The sequence below is a fragment of the Tamandua tetradactyla genome, chromosome 2, assembly GCF_023851605.1.
Source record: "Tamandua tetradactyla isolate mTamTet1 chromosome 2, mTamTet1.pri, whole genome shotgun sequence".
Classification (NCBI taxonomy): Eukaryota; Metazoa; Chordata; class Mammalia; order Pilosa; family Myrmecophagidae; genus Tamandua; species Tamandua tetradactyla.
In genome coordinates, this window is record NC_135328.1 from 157,992,905 (window position 1) to 158,005,624 (window position 12,720).

Here is a 12,720-nt window from a genome sequence, read left to right on the forward strand (position 1 = left end):
TTTCCCAAAATGTTTTCCTCTTAAAGGACTCCAGTAAGCAACCCCACCTTGAATGAGTGGAGGCACATCTCCATGTAAACCATCTAATAAAATGTTACACCTACAATTGGGTGGGTTACATCTCCATGGATAATCAAAAAGCTCCCATCCTGCAATATTGAATGAGGATTAAGACATGGCTTTTCTGGGATATGCTGGTTTATGCCTTCTTGTTGAATTTTTACTTTTATTAATACACAATGTCCTTCTTTGTCGCTTTTAATTGTTTAACATTTGAAGTCTAATTTGTTGGATATTAGTATAGCTATGCCTGGTCTTTTCTGATTGTTGTTTGCATGAAATATCTTTTCTCAACCCTTCACTTTCAACCTATGCTTACCTTTGGGTCTAAGGTGCATCTCCTGTAGACAGCACATAGATGGGTCCAGTTTTTAAATCCATTCTGCCAGTCTATGTCTTTTGATTGGGGAATTTAATCCACTAACATTTAGTATTATTATTGTAAGGTCAGTACTTCTACCATTTTGCCTTTTGGATTTTATGTCATATCTAATTTTTCTTCTTTTTACCTTTATTGATAATCTTCATTTCTACATTCTTCTCCACACCACTCTTTCTTGTCTTTTCCTATCTGTCTCTAGAGCTCCCTTTAGTATTTCTTGCAGAGCCGGTCTCGCTTGGTTACAAATTCTCTCAATGATTTTTTGTCTGAGAATGTTTTAATTTCCCCCTATTTCTGAAGGGCAATTTTGCTGGATAATGAATTCTTGGTTGGCAGTTTTTCTCTTTTAGTATCTTAAATATATAATACCACTGTCTTCTTGCCTCCACAGTTTCTGCTGAGAAATCTACGCATAGTCTTATTGGGCTTCCCTTGTATGTGATGGAGTGCTTTTCTCCTGCTGCTTTCAAAATTCTCTCTTTCTCTTTGACATTTGACATTCTGATTAGTAAGTGTCTTGGAGTATGTCTATTTGGATCTATTCTGTTTGAGGTATGCTGCACTTCTTGGATCTGTAATTTTTTTATTAACATTTTTAAAATTAAAAAAATATATAACAACAAACAAATGCAAACATTCTTAACTTTTGATCATCTGGTTCTACATATATAATCAGTAATTCACAATATCATCACATAGTTGCATATTCATCATCATGATCATTTCTTAGAACATTTACATCAATTCAGAAAAAGAAATAAAAAGACAACAGAAAAATATTCATACATACCATACGCCTTACCCCTCCCTTTCATTGATCACTAGTATTTCAATCTAAATTTATTTGAACATTAGTTTCCCCTATTATTTATTTTTATTCCATATGTTTTATTCATCTGTTGATAAGGTAGATAAAAGGAGCATCAGACACAAGGTTTTCACAATCACACAGTCACATTGCAAAAGCTATATCATTATTTGATCATCTTCAAGAAACATGGCTACTGGAACACAGCTCTACATTTTCAGGCAGTTCCCTCCAGCCTCTCCATTACATCTTGAATAACAAGGTGATATCTATTTAATGTGCAAGAGTAACCTCCAAGTAACCTTTGTTTGGAATCTCTCAGCCATTGACACTTTATTTTGTCTCATTTTGCTTTTTCCCCTTTTGGTCAAGAAGGTTTTCTCAATCCCTTGATGCTGATTCTCAGCTCATTCTAGGATTTCTGTCCCACATAGACAAGGGGAGGGCAGTGAGTTTGCTTGTTGTGTTGGCTGGAGAGACAGGCCACATCTGAGTAACAAAATTGGTTCTCTTGGGGGTGAGTCTTGGGCTTAATTTGAAGTAGACATGACCTATCCTTTGTGGGGTTAAGTTTCATATGAACAAACCCCAAGACTGGGGGCTCAGCCTATAGCTTTGGTTGTCCACACTGCTTGTGAGAATATCAAGAATTCAACTTGGGGAAGTTGAATTTCCCCCCTTTCTCAACATTCCCCAAAGGGAACTTTGCAAATACTTTTTTATTCACTGTTCAGATTGGATCTGTAATTTTAAGTCTTTCATAAGAATTGAGAAATTTTCAATGATAATTTCCTCCATTAGTCTTTCTCCTTCTTTTCCCTTCTCTTCTCCTTCTGGAACACCCACAACATGTATATTTGTGTGCTTCATGTTGTCATTCAATTCTCAGTCCCTCATATTTTCCCATTCTTTTCCCTATATTTTCCTTGGCTTGTTGGATTTCAGATGTCCTGTCCTCCAATTCACTAATCCTATCTTCTGCCTCTTGAAATCTAATATTGTAGGTTTCCATTGTTTTTTTCCCATCTCTTCTACTGTGTCTTTCTTTCCCATAAATTTTGTGATTTGTCCTCTCAGACTTTTGATTTCTTTTTGTTTATTCCTTGCCTTCTGTATATCCTCCCTCAATTTGTTGACTTGATTTTTGATGAAGTTTTCCATGTCTGTTCAAACATTCTGAATTAATTGTTTCAACTCCTATATCTCATCTGAATTGCTGGTTTATTCCTTTGAGTGGGTCATATCTTCAATTTTCCTAGTATGATTTGCTATTTTTTGCTGGCATCTAGGCATTTAATTTCCTTAATTAGTTTATTCTGGAGGTTGTTTTTACTTTCTTCACCTAGGATTTTCTTGCTGGATGACTCTGTTGTCTACCTGTTCTTTGACATGCAGTTCAGCTTATTCTAGACCTGTAGCTTAGGTTTTGTTTAACAGATCAGAATTTTTCATTTCTTGTTTCAGTTTTGTCTCTTGCCCTGTCTGTATGGTGCCTCCCCCCCACCTCTGCCCTTAGGAGGGTCTACTTAGATATTACAGACCTCAGCCAGATTTTCCCAGACTAAACTGGCCTCCTCTCAGGAGGAAAGAGTCACCTGCATCAGTTTTCCCTGAGGGTGAGACCCAGCAGGTTGAAAGACTTTCCTATGAATCCTCTAGACTCTGTGTTTTCCCTGTCCTGCCCGGTATGTAGTGCTTGTCTGCCTGTGGGTCCTGCCAGCATAAGCTGATGTGATACTTTTAACTTCAGCAGACTCTCCCTGCTGGGGGTGTGGTTGAGACAAAGGAGAAGTTGTAGGCTGACTTTAATTGCTTCAGTTTTCCAGACCCTGGGGTCTGAATTCCTTGTGGGATGGATTCCACCTAAGCTGGGCCCCACCCCTCCTGGGGAAGGCATAGGCTCTAGACAAACTCTAAGACAAGCTTAATTTTGCCTATGCCTGGGGCAGTTGGAGCCTGACAGGCTGGTTTTGGGTGGGCTCGCAGGCAGTCCAGCTTGTCCAGACTGGGGTATGCTGTGTGTCCAGTCACTGATGTGGCCCCAGCAGTTGTTCTGTACTGTTCCTGGCTATTTACTTGCTACTCTGGAGGATGAATGAAATCCCACTCCTCAATAAGCTGCCATCTTGGCTCCCTCTTTCCTGTGCTGGTTTAAAAGGATGCATGTACCCTAGACGAGGCATGTTTTAATCCTAATCCCATTTTGTAAAGGCAGCCATTTCTTCTAATCCCTATTCAGCACTGTATGCTTGAAACTTTAGTTAGACCATCTCCCTGGAGATGTGACTCAATCAAGAATGGTTGTTAAGTTGGATATGGTGGGTCTTGATTGGAATCCTGTAAAAGAGGAAACATTTTGGAGAAAGCTGGAGAGAGCAGAGAATAACAACAGAGCCACGAGAAAGCCACAACAGATAATGCCGCAGAACTGTGTAGCAGAGAGTCTACCAGCCAGCGACTTTTGGAGATGAAGAAGGAAAATGCTTCCTAGGGAGCTGGAGAGGAGGCTAGCAGATGACGCTGTATTCACCATGTGCCCTTTCTGGCCGAGAGAGAAACCGTGACCATGCGTTCGCCATGTGCCTTTCCAGATGAGAAACTCTGAACTTCACTGGCCTTCTTGAATCAAGGTATCGTTCCTTGGATGCCTTAGATTGGACATTTCTATTGACTTGATTTAATTGGGACATTTCCACAGCCTAAAAACTGTTAACTTGCAACTTATTAAATTCCCCCTTTTTAAAAGCCATTCTGTTTCTGGAATAGTACATTCCTGCAGCCAGCCAACTAGAACATGGGGTATACCACAGATTCAAACCGGCACAGCAAGGCAGTGGGCTCTGATGTCCTTACTAAACTATGGTCATTAGTGTCTGTGGAACTTGAATGTGTACTTCCAAGAGCTGTGGTGTCTGGAGGCGTGAGCTGGATGGGGCCAGCTCTGATCCTAAGATCTGCAGCTTGTGTTTGCCTTTCTGTGTTACTCAGATCAGGACCCTTTTCTTTCCCTCCCTGTACCAAGGGACTTGGAGATGTAGTCGATGTCCTCCTTGCTCCTCCAAAACTTCACTATCTCTTCAAAGTCATTAACTGGGTGCAAACCTCACAGGTCCTTTAAGTTTATGTTCCTCCTTGTTACACAGAGTGCTGCTCTAGATTTCTTGGAGTTGTTCTTTAAGGTAGATAACTAGAAACGGAACTGCTGGGTGATGGGTATCTGCATATTAAATTTAATAGATCCTCCTCAACGGTCAATTGGTTGCACCAATTTAAACTCTCACCATCAGGCATTTAAGGAAAGTACACACACAGCCTCTTCTACCCTTCTTTTTATCGGACACTTAATATTTGCCTGCCTGAAGAGGGGGAAACTCTGTGACCTGCAGGAAGAGAAGAAAGAAATCATTCTACCTGAAGGGGAGGCCAGTGACCTGAAGGAAGAAGAAGTCACTCTATCCGAAGAGGAGGTGGCCTCTGACCTCGAGGAAAAGGGGTGGGGTGGGGAAAGGAATAGCTCTCTGAGAAGACGGAGGCTTGTGAAGTGAAGGATGGGCAAAGCACTTTGTACTCTAAGCCTAAGGAATAGGCTGAGACCTCAGAGTCAGTGGAAGAGGAAGAACCAATAACATGTTTCCTCCTCAGTCTGCATTTTCCTCTCAATCTGCGTTTCCCCCTTGGAGTCCATTTCTCTCCTCAACCGCTGTTTCCCCACACTCTGTTCCTCCCTCCAATTATGCATCCCCCTCAAACTGCACTTACCTCTCCTTTCCTTCTTCAAATGCACTTCCTACTCAATACATACTTAATATATTATAGTTAAGCGTCAAATGGTTTGGAGTAAAATATGAAGGGGACACATTGCCATCTAGTGGCATAACCACAAATGCCAACTGGAAAACTACACCTCCATGATTTTAAAGGGAGTTTTGGTATCCTCTGAGTTGAAGCCTATGTTTTTATAATGAGCACTAATTTAGCACTTACCATGTGCAATCCACTGCATTAAACACTTTTACATTATACCTCGCTTAATTCTCACCACAACCTTGTAAGAAAGGAAAAATGATCCCTATTTTGGAAGAAATTGAAGTGTAGAGATTCAAACTCACTTTTTGGATACTAAAGCTTATCTCTCCTTCAGAACTCCTGATTTCAACTCTCAGACCTGTAGATCATTCACTGGCCTTCCCCTGTGGTATATCACTCCCTACCTGGCTTCATTTGGCTTTTTAGTCGCAGAGATCAGTTGTTGTTCTTCCTGGTGACACATTAGAACACCTGAGGAGCTTTAAAATATCCTGATGTCCATGCCACATCCCAGACCAATTAAATCAGAAACTGGGGTGGGACCCAGAAATCGGCGCTGGAAGAAATGATTTTTTTATGCAACAAAGGTTAAGAACTACTATAAAATATTCAATAGTGACACTTTCAATGCCCACTTCTGGGTAAGCCATCTTTCTTTTTCCCCTACTGAAAGTCTTCTGGATCGAACCATTCTCTGCAAGTTGACATCTCTCAGCTTTGTCCGTATGACTCAGCACCCCACTCAATGTGACAAACAACAGGCATGTCAGACCCTGTGCTAGAGGGATATCATTCCAGTTTTGGATACGTTCACGGTCTGGTGGAAAATCAAACCCCAGGCACTTCCTATTCTTGGTTAAAATGTTTCTAAACAAAGAGTTTGCGAGATTAGATATTACCTAATTACTTCCTGTTATAGAAGAGAAATCTCTTATATCTTCTTCCCCACCAATACTCCACCCACTGCCAACCTCCTATGCTGCCAATATTTAACATTTGGTTATACATTGTTTCTATTATTATGACTTTTAATTTTACATAAATGTTATTCATCCTGAGCCAACTACTAAATATGATATTTCTTTTTTGTACAGGTTTTTATTTTCCCCAAAGTTAATTATCTCTTTTTTTTTTCACTTTTTATATACTTATCACTAATACAGTCCCAAATATTCCAACCAAATCTGAAGCTTCAAATTCAATTAAACATATCAGATCTAATACCCTTTTTTCTTTTTAATTCACAGGCATTTCTCCTGGAGCTCTCTCTCCTCTTGCTCTAATTTGGACAAGTTGTTCTCCATGCTGCTATAGAGCTGTCATCCTCGGATTTCCATGCTCTTCAGCACTGACTTATCTCTTGTTCTACTCTGTTACTGAAGTCTATCCTAAAGTAAATTTTTTCAGAAAAATCATATATTGCTGATAAAATGTCAGGTGCCACTTGAATTTCTTGTTCTTTTGTAGGTAGCTTATTTTTTTTTCTCTTTGAAACTTTTAGATGTTTTCAGGTATTGCTCTTATGCTATTTATCCTGCTCACTACTTAATGGGCCATCAAACTAACTGTCCTGCAAAGGATAGGCTAAGCCTACTTAAAATTAGGCCTAAGAGTCACCCCCAGAGAACCTCTTTTGTTGCTTAGATGTGGTCTCTTTCTCTCTCTCTCTCTAAGCCAACTCAGCAGGTGAACTCAATGCATGGGACATGACTCCCAGGGGTGTAAATCTCCCTGGCAATGTGGGACAGAAATCCTGGGATGAGTTGGGACCTGGCATCAAGGGATTGAGAGAAAGCCTTCTTGACCAAAAGGGGGAAGAGAGAATTGAGATAAAATAAAGTTTCAGTGCCTGAGAGATTTCAGAGTTAAGAGGTTAAAATGGAGTTTATTCTTATGCATTATATAGATATTCCTTTTTAGTTTATGGTTTATTGGAGTGGCTGGAGGGAAGTATCTGAAACCGTTGAGCTATGTAGCCTTGATTCTTGAAGATGATTATATTATTGTGTGATTACGAAAACCTTGGTTCTGTTGCTCCTTTTATCCAGTGTGTGGACGGATGAGTTAAAAAAAAAAGATAAAAAAATAAATAATAAATGTGACAAAGGGTAAAATAAATCGGGTAGAGGGAAATACTAGTGGTCAATGAGAGGGAGAAGTTAGGGATATGGTATGTATGAGTTTTCTCTTTTTTCTTTTTATTTCTTTTTCTGGAGTGATGCAAATGTTCTAAAAATGATCATGGTGATGAATACACAACTATGTGATGATATTGTGAGCCACTGATTGTATACCATGTATGGAATGTATGTGTATGAAGATTTATCAATAAAAATATTAAAAAAAAACTTTCATTTCTTTGTTATTTTCCTCATTCGGTTTCCTTTCGTAACTCCTATTAGTCAGCTTTTGGATCTTTGGAATTAGTTCTTAATTAATTAACCCCTTAATAATTCTCTCCTATTTTCAGTCAAGGGTTCACTGTGAAGCTACTGTTTGCTTTAATGTGATCATTTGATGTAGAAATATCTCTTCTATCAGTTTAGTCTGGCCTGAAGGATGCTCTCAAAGCCACTTCGTGTATAGACCCTTAATTAATCTCCCCGAATCTAGACACGCTCTTGCCCTTCATACCTGCTGCTAAAGCCTTGTTTTGTCTCCTCTCCACTTTCTATTCATTCATTTATTCAGTATCTATTAAGTATAATGTGCCAGGTGAGAGGGATGATAACACTGAATCAGCCTTCAATAGCTTCATTTTTCCCTCAGTTTCTTGCACCATCTCCCCAAACATCAGCAGCACATTTCCTTCTACCTGCAGGACATCTCCACCTGAATGTCTCAAACAATAATTGTTACCTCCTCTCCCAAACACACTTCTCCTATATTCCACATTTTAGTTAGTACTACCTCAAACCATCCATTCTCCCAAGCTCTAAAATGTTTGGAAAATCTCTTAATGCATCCAAAGTGAGTGCCATGGGTTCCTTTGGTGATAACATCCTTGATAGGTGCTTTTTATTTTTTGAAAATAAATCTTCTATGTCCTCAAGTAAAAAACCACAAAAAACTTTCCTAGCAGAGATTTTGGGTTACTTGAGTAATGTCCAAATAAGATTTTACAGTAATTCCATGGATAAAAGAGCTGAATTAGGGAAAACAACAACAAAAACAAGAACACACATTTTACTATGAAACTACAAAAACAATTGTAATTGGAAACATTTAAAACATCCTCTAGTGGCCAAATCAACCTCAATTGACCCATTTACAATTGGCTATAAGAAACCATCAGATGAATGACCAGACTTTAAGGGTAGAAATATTTACCTCCTTATCACTCCTAGAGATAACAATTTAAATTACAGAGAAAGAAGCTTCCAGAAGTGCTGGTCTCTCAGACTCTTTCCCCCTTCTTCCTCCTGCAGCCTGCTGACCTGGATTTTAATCTTCAATCAGCAATGCTGACTGCTCTGCATGATTCACTGCCAGTAAGACCTTCCCATATCATCAGACACAATTATCTGACCTTTTCTACCACTCTGTCTATGGTCTGGCTCATGTGATAATAAAAATAATTACCTAATGACAAGTCAGCTGTGACAGTTACACTGATGAAATTATTCCATGCATTGTTTTAATTAAAACAACAAAGCTACACAATTGAAAGATGTTTGATGCAGGATGTAAGTTTACTGGTTTTTGTATCTAAAAACCTTTGATAGAATGTATTCTCCATATCCATAACTGTCAAAATTCCAAAGAATCCTATTAATGTTTAAATAGCATATATTAGGAAATAACAGCACCAATGAATGTGATTGATAAAAGAGAAAATTTTGAAACCAAATATCATTTTCTTGCTAAAATACAGAAGAAACAGGAAAAGCAAAGAACTTCAAAAGCATACGCATAGTGGCGATTTGGCTGAAATGAAGTGTTAATTCTCCATGGGAACGCATGAACTCATTTTCAGTTAAGGTATTTTTTATATTTAGTTTTTGTTATACTTTAAAATTGGGTCTTCTTGTTTCTTTGTGAGGAAGGTGGAGTTGGACAAATTATATTAGTGTGTGAAAATATAAATAATACTGGATTTTGCTAACTGAAACAACACTTCTTTCTTGGCACAGCTATCATGATTTGAAATTACTTCCTCCTAAAATTCTGTGCAAATAGTAGTCCACAGCTCTGGAATTGAAGAGTCGTACTTTTAGTGCCTCTAGGGGTCAGCATAACTTGAAGGAAGAGCAAGCACACCAACTAATAAAAAGTAAAGAATTTGTACTCACTGACAACGGCTAATGTTGGGGAGGAAGGAGGCATGCAAGGCAACTCTGCAAGTTTCTACTGTGAAGCAACAAGGAGGAGTTGGAGAAGCAGAGTCTATGGCCCGTCCACCTAATATTAAGTTTGCGTTTAATAGAAACTTTTGTGTCCAGATCATTTAATAATATTTGGCCTATCACATAAACTCCATTCATTAAAAGACAGTATTTTCATGAGTTCCTTTATATATGTTGAAAGCCATTTACTTTTTTTTTTTTTGCCATTTACTTTTTTAATGTCTGTTTTGGCACTTTGGATTTAATACCATTGAGATGCTAGCTTCAAGCATTGCAAATCAATTTCCCCAAAATTTAATGGATTTTCAATTTGAACTTCTCTAAGCTACTAAGTGGTGGATGTTATTCTTTTTACCTATTAATCATATTATACTACCTCTGCAGAAGCATGGTGATTATAGTTTTGGGGAAACTCGTTAATGAAATTTACTGCTAGTATGTTGCTTCTTATTCACTGCATGGTATCAATCTCAGAAACATTTGAAGGCTGAAATGTATGGAGAGGTAATTAACGACACAGGTTGCTTTTACTTCCTAGTATATTTCCCTGTGCCTGGAGACAATACTCTGGGGGGACACAGCTGAAAACAAATTGTCTGCCTTAGTCCATGACTATGAAGCAGTGAGAATTTAAGTGTCGGCAATCATTTATGCTACAAGAAAAAGAGCATTGTATTTTTCCCTTCTCTAAAGGGAGCGGAAGAAACAGCACTGGGGCAGTTCAGTAACAGTCTTTGGGCATAAGAAAAGAAATCATTTACTATTCCATGCAAACTTTGATTTACAAAAGAACGCTGGAAGTTAAAAGCCTTGTTGATTTATCTTGTGAAGCAAAGAGTAATTTTTCTCCCCTTGTTATGCTTTCATATAATCATGCTCACTGCCTGTATGGGTGGCGTTAGAGAATTTCTGAATAAAAATAATAATTTCTTGCTTTCAACCTTCATAATTCACAGCAGCAAGCACCCTGCTGGGTGGTGATGCCTGCTGCCAGTGACGCTCAATCTTTTTTGCACACCACTTATCTGCCTCGTGCAGCTGCATGTTTCATTGATCGCAATACCTGCAGGATAATGCGCCCGTAGGCGTTCTTCAGCAGATTAACCACATCTGCATGAGACAGCCCATCCAAAGGTTGCCCATTTATGCTGACAATCCGATCTCCAACCTGGAAGTACAAAAGTGGTAGAAAATCACTATAATTAAGAAAAATTAAATTTGAGAAGAATGCTTAAAATTCTTTGTAAGTCATATTTCCCATTTGTGGCTATTGTGAGGATTCTGTGTTTCTATTTCGTATGCATGTTTGAGAAGCATGAGGGATTTTTATGGCTTTCCCCAAATACAGAACAATCAGAGAAACAAGAAGGGGGTCACATTTGATTATTAAAAGGCACGGTAGGCCACTTTTGTATTTTGGTAATGGTGGTGTTTCAGACATCCATTCGCCAGTAATAGCGGGGTGCACAAATTAACTATTCAATAAAGCTCTAACAAGGAGGCCACATAATTTCTGTTTTATTTTTCTACCTAAGTTAAGATTAAAGAGCAAGAAGAAAAAAATCATAAAAATGTTGATTCTTTTGGTTGAGGGAAGGCTAAGATCAAATCACTAAGTTAAAAATCAATTTTAGGTGGAATGAGGTACTAAGAAGGACATGGGAAGCTTTGCAAATGAGCAGCAATTTCTTCTTTCACGGAAAGCTTTGATACAAACAGTAATATTTTTATATGCCCAGGGACCTAATGAACTTCAGGTATAAACTTTCTCTAATGCATTTTTCCCTCAGCGTGGGTCTCTGATGGCTATTGGAATTCCAACTTTAAACGAGTTGCCCATAGCTGCAACTTCCTCCCCAACCCACCACATGCTGTTAGCACTTCAACTAGTCCCCTCTGGCTTACTTTAAGCTTCTGTGTACGTGCTGCCACTCCACTGGCCTGAATCATGGCAATAAATATAGGGATATCTCCTAAGGGACTTCCTTTTCCTCCAGCAATACTGATTCCAAGGGCATCGCTGAGTTCCTAAAAAAGAAGAAAAATAATGCTTATATATTTAAAAAGAGTCACAGCCTGATTGTCCCCAGACAGCTATTGAATAAAATTCCTTCTGTGACACAAGAGGCCAGGATAATATAGGAGTTAAGTGCAGGGCCTTTGGAGTCAGAAAGACCTGTGCTTCAGCTCTAGTACTTAATTAGCTGTGGGGTTCTGGGGAAACTTCCTAACTTCTTGGAGCCTCCATCTCTGCAGATTAAACCGGAAGAATATACCTACCTCTCTGTGTTAGTTTGAGCATTAAATGAGATGATATAGCACAGTCCTGGCATATAGAAAAGGCTCATTAAATGGCAACAGTTAATAGGAAATAAAAATACTCTATGCTACTGCCCAGTTTAGTGGACAACTTTAATGTAGACTAGGCAAGCACGTACTCATATGGTGTTTATGATTAAACTGCCACACATATCAGCTCTTCAGGATGTGAACACACACACGTGGATCTAAAGTGTTGCATGGCTGAGCTATAACAAAGGATTTTAGAGGACTACCATGATGAAAATAGGATGGAGAGAGAAGTAAATATGATTGAAAATATGCTGTAAGATTATTATGTGAGGCAATTCAGTTCATTCAGACCCTGGTGAAGAGACCTTGGCTTTAGTCCAGGTTTTCCCCACATTTGTATCTTAGGGTTAATATATATTTTTTAATTAAAAAAATTAAACGAACTAAAACATTAACTTGTGATCATTCTGTTCTATATATATAATCAGTAATTCACAATATCATCACTTAGTTGCATATTCATAATTTCTTAGAACATTTGCATTAATTCAGAAAAAGAAATAAAAAGACAACAGAAAAATAAATAAAGCAAAAACAGAAAAAAAAAAGATTATACATACCATACCCCTTACCCCTCGCTTTCATTGATCACTACCATTTCAAACTAAATTTATTTTAACATTTGTTCCCCCAATTATTTATTTTTGTTCCATATGTTCTACTCATCTGTTGATAAGGTAGATAAAAGGAGCATCAGACACAAGGTTTTCACAACCACACAGTCACTGTGAAAGCTATATCACTATTCAGTCATCATCAAGAAATATGGCTACTGGATTTAATGATTTTTAAAAAAAATCATTAAAAAAATAGAAGACAGGTCTCAGTTCCAGCATGTTGGCAGAAACACACCGTGGCTCATCTCTCTTGCTGATTACAATTAAGAACTCTTGTCAAAATACAAAAAACCAATACCTGAGGTCTCTAAAAAGTAAGGAAATGTAAACAAATAATGGTGGAGATTC

The 12,720-nt window shown here is 38.3% G+C and overlaps 1 protein-coding gene across 4 annotated transcripts in view; it reads right to left on the reverse strand.

The window, feature by feature from the left end:
• The window catches only part of PATJ (PATJ crumbs cell polarity complex component), a 473,288-nt gene that overhangs the window by 16,410 nt on the left and 444,158 nt on the right, over positions 1-12,720 (reverse strand). For all 4 annotated transcript variants that reach the window (XM_077149461.1, XM_077149460.1, XM_077149463.1 and 1 more), the window contains 2 exons: positions 11,309-11,431; positions 10,467-10,571 (listed from right to left, as the gene is read on the reverse strand). In XM_077149461.1, the coding sequence (XP_077005576.1) occupies positions 10,467-10,571; positions 11,309-11,431 (228 nt within the window). The remainder of the gene's footprint in view (positions 1-10,466; positions 10,572-11,308; positions 11,432-12,720) is intronic.